The 2,170-nt window shown below is 37.4% G+C and overlaps 1 protein-coding gene across 1 annotated transcript; it reads right to left on the reverse strand.

The window, feature by feature from the left end:
• Positions 1–653: 653 nt before the first annotated feature.
• On the reverse strand, positions 654–1,652 carry PSV08DRAFT_410381 (uncharacterized protein). Its single transcript, XM_014217081.1, has 2 exons — positions 1,600–1,652; positions 654–1,516 (listed from the first exon to the last, which is right to left on the reverse strand). Exon 2 carries the CDS (start codon positions 1,511–1,513, stop codon positions 833–835), a length of 681 nt encoding a protein of 226 aa, XP_014072556.1. The 5' UTR covers positions 1,514–1,516; positions 1,600–1,652; the 3' UTR covers positions 654–832.
• Positions 1,653–2,170: the final 518 nt, after the last annotated feature.

Here is a 2,170-nt window from a genome sequence, read left to right on the forward strand (position 1 = left end):
AAGTAGACGTAGATAGCTCTCTATCGAATACAACCTCTTGTATACTAAGCGTTTGCTCCTCTAGAGCGCAGCCCCTTATACTAGCCTCCTTATATAGCGCATAGTTAAGAAAGATATATACAGCGTCTTACGTAGCTCTATAGTTATAGGGGTAAACCTTAAAGTCTACTTTACCTCGCTTAAAGAGGAAATCTCTTAGATAAGTAGAAGGCAGAGACCTATACCGCTAAGCTACTAGTAGAACAAGTAGCAACTTCTGCACCTCTTTCCACTACCATTATCCTAACAATTTTAACCTTAGTTCCGTTAGAGATTAAGAATAGAATAGAGTTAATACCTAGAGTATAAAGCTTAGACTCTTACCTAATATCTAATAGATATTATAATACCTAATATATATATAGGGTAGAATACTTATAAGGTTATATTTAACTCTTCTTTATAGGTTTAAATAAGCACTTATAAGGTACTTTTAGCGCACTTTTAAGGTAAGATTTCTTACGCACGGGCTAATTTTCAAGCACTTTTAATAGCAAAGCCAGCAACCTAATATATATAGGCTGCGCTTACCCTCACCCGTATTCGTAGCTTCATTAAGAGAAGAGAAGTAAAAGTAAAAATAGGATAGAGAAATATAGGGCGAAGAAGAGGGGCCTTTTATAAGACAGTAGACGCTTTTATAGTAAAATAGTCCTATCTAAATAGTAGTATAGATAACCGCGATAGCGCTAAAGGTGAAATATTTAGTAGCTGGGCCCAGCCACCTAAAACGTTTTCTTCACCTTCAACATTTAACAATCTTAACCCTTAACCCCGGACGGCTACCGGCAGGTTACATTATCCCTGTCTTGCGTGTAGCTTGAACCTGGCATCCTACAGCTTGCGAGATATCGATAGCTGGGCATGTGTTACGTGCTCGTACTGTAACACAGACTTCTCGCAATGTAGGAATTCCCACGTCCACCCCCACAGCACTATAACCTCCTAGAAAATAGGTAGTGTATTGGGCTGCAAAGGTGAAGGCACAGATAGTTGTTCCAAAAGACTTGCAGAAGTTCCACGTAGCTGTGTTTGAAGTTTGAGGTTCGTTTACGCCATATTGAGTTTGGTCACCAAAACCCCAACTACTAACCTCGTCTATACCTGTCCAATCTACAAGATTGTCCTGGTTTCGGCGGCGCGTAATGGCGATTCTCGTTTTTTGCGTAACAGTGACCGATCCATAAGTTGGGCATTGGAAGGCCGCATAGAACGACGTGCCTATCGAAGGTGGTGCTCGTTTCTTAAGACTTTGAGATAGCTGATTGGGTATGGTACTCCTAGGATCTGATACAGGTACTGATTGGTGAAGAGCAAGGATCTCATCTACTGTATATTCCTTTCCGAATTCGAGCGATACTGCTTTGGGTTGATCGGCAAGAGCAGATATCTCACGTGAAGTAAGAGATTGTTTCTGCTCTGGCAAAGCAAATGAAGTCACTATGCCAACCGCAATAATAATGATAAACCGCATGTTCTGGATTTATTTAGATCTTATGTTGTCTTTGGCATAGGAGAAGTATTTGCTATATGATGATGTATTGTAGTGGGTCTACTTACTAGAGATGATAGATATTGGGATGAGTCTGAAGTCTCTATATTGTTGAACCTGTAGAGAAATATACGACTGTAGTCTTTCTTCTTTTATATATCTTATCATTGCTTAGCACTTCTTATATTAGACTTTAAGTTTATAAGATCTTACATTTAAAAACTTAATATATTATAGTTTGCTTTATTAATTTCATTTGTCTTATAAATGAACCTTCAAAAGTGGAGATTTCTAATAATATTGCGATATATACCCCTTTAAGATTAATTTCTAATTTTAGGCACTAATATATAAACGTGTAGAACAACTAATAATAAAGTTTATTATTGTTAGATATAAGCTGATATAACTAAGTAAGCGGATATATCTAAGTAAGCTAGTAGACCTAAGTAAGCTGATATACCTGAGTAAGCTGATATACCTGAGTAAGCTGATATACCTGAGTAAGCTGATATAACTAAGTAAGCTGATATAACTAAGTAAGCTGATATACCTAAGTAAGCTAATATACCTGAGTAAGCTGATATTTAGTGGTAAGTTAGGCTATAATAGTACACGGGCTGTAGTAACTCTACTAGC

The sequence above is a fragment of the Bipolaris maydis genome (genome assembly GCF_028858645.1).
Source record: "Bipolaris maydis strain C4 unplaced genomic scaffold PSV08scaffold_9, whole genome shotgun sequence".
Taxonomy (NCBI): Eukaryota; Fungi; Ascomycota; class Dothideomycetes; order Pleosporales; family Pleosporaceae; genus Bipolaris; species Bipolaris maydis.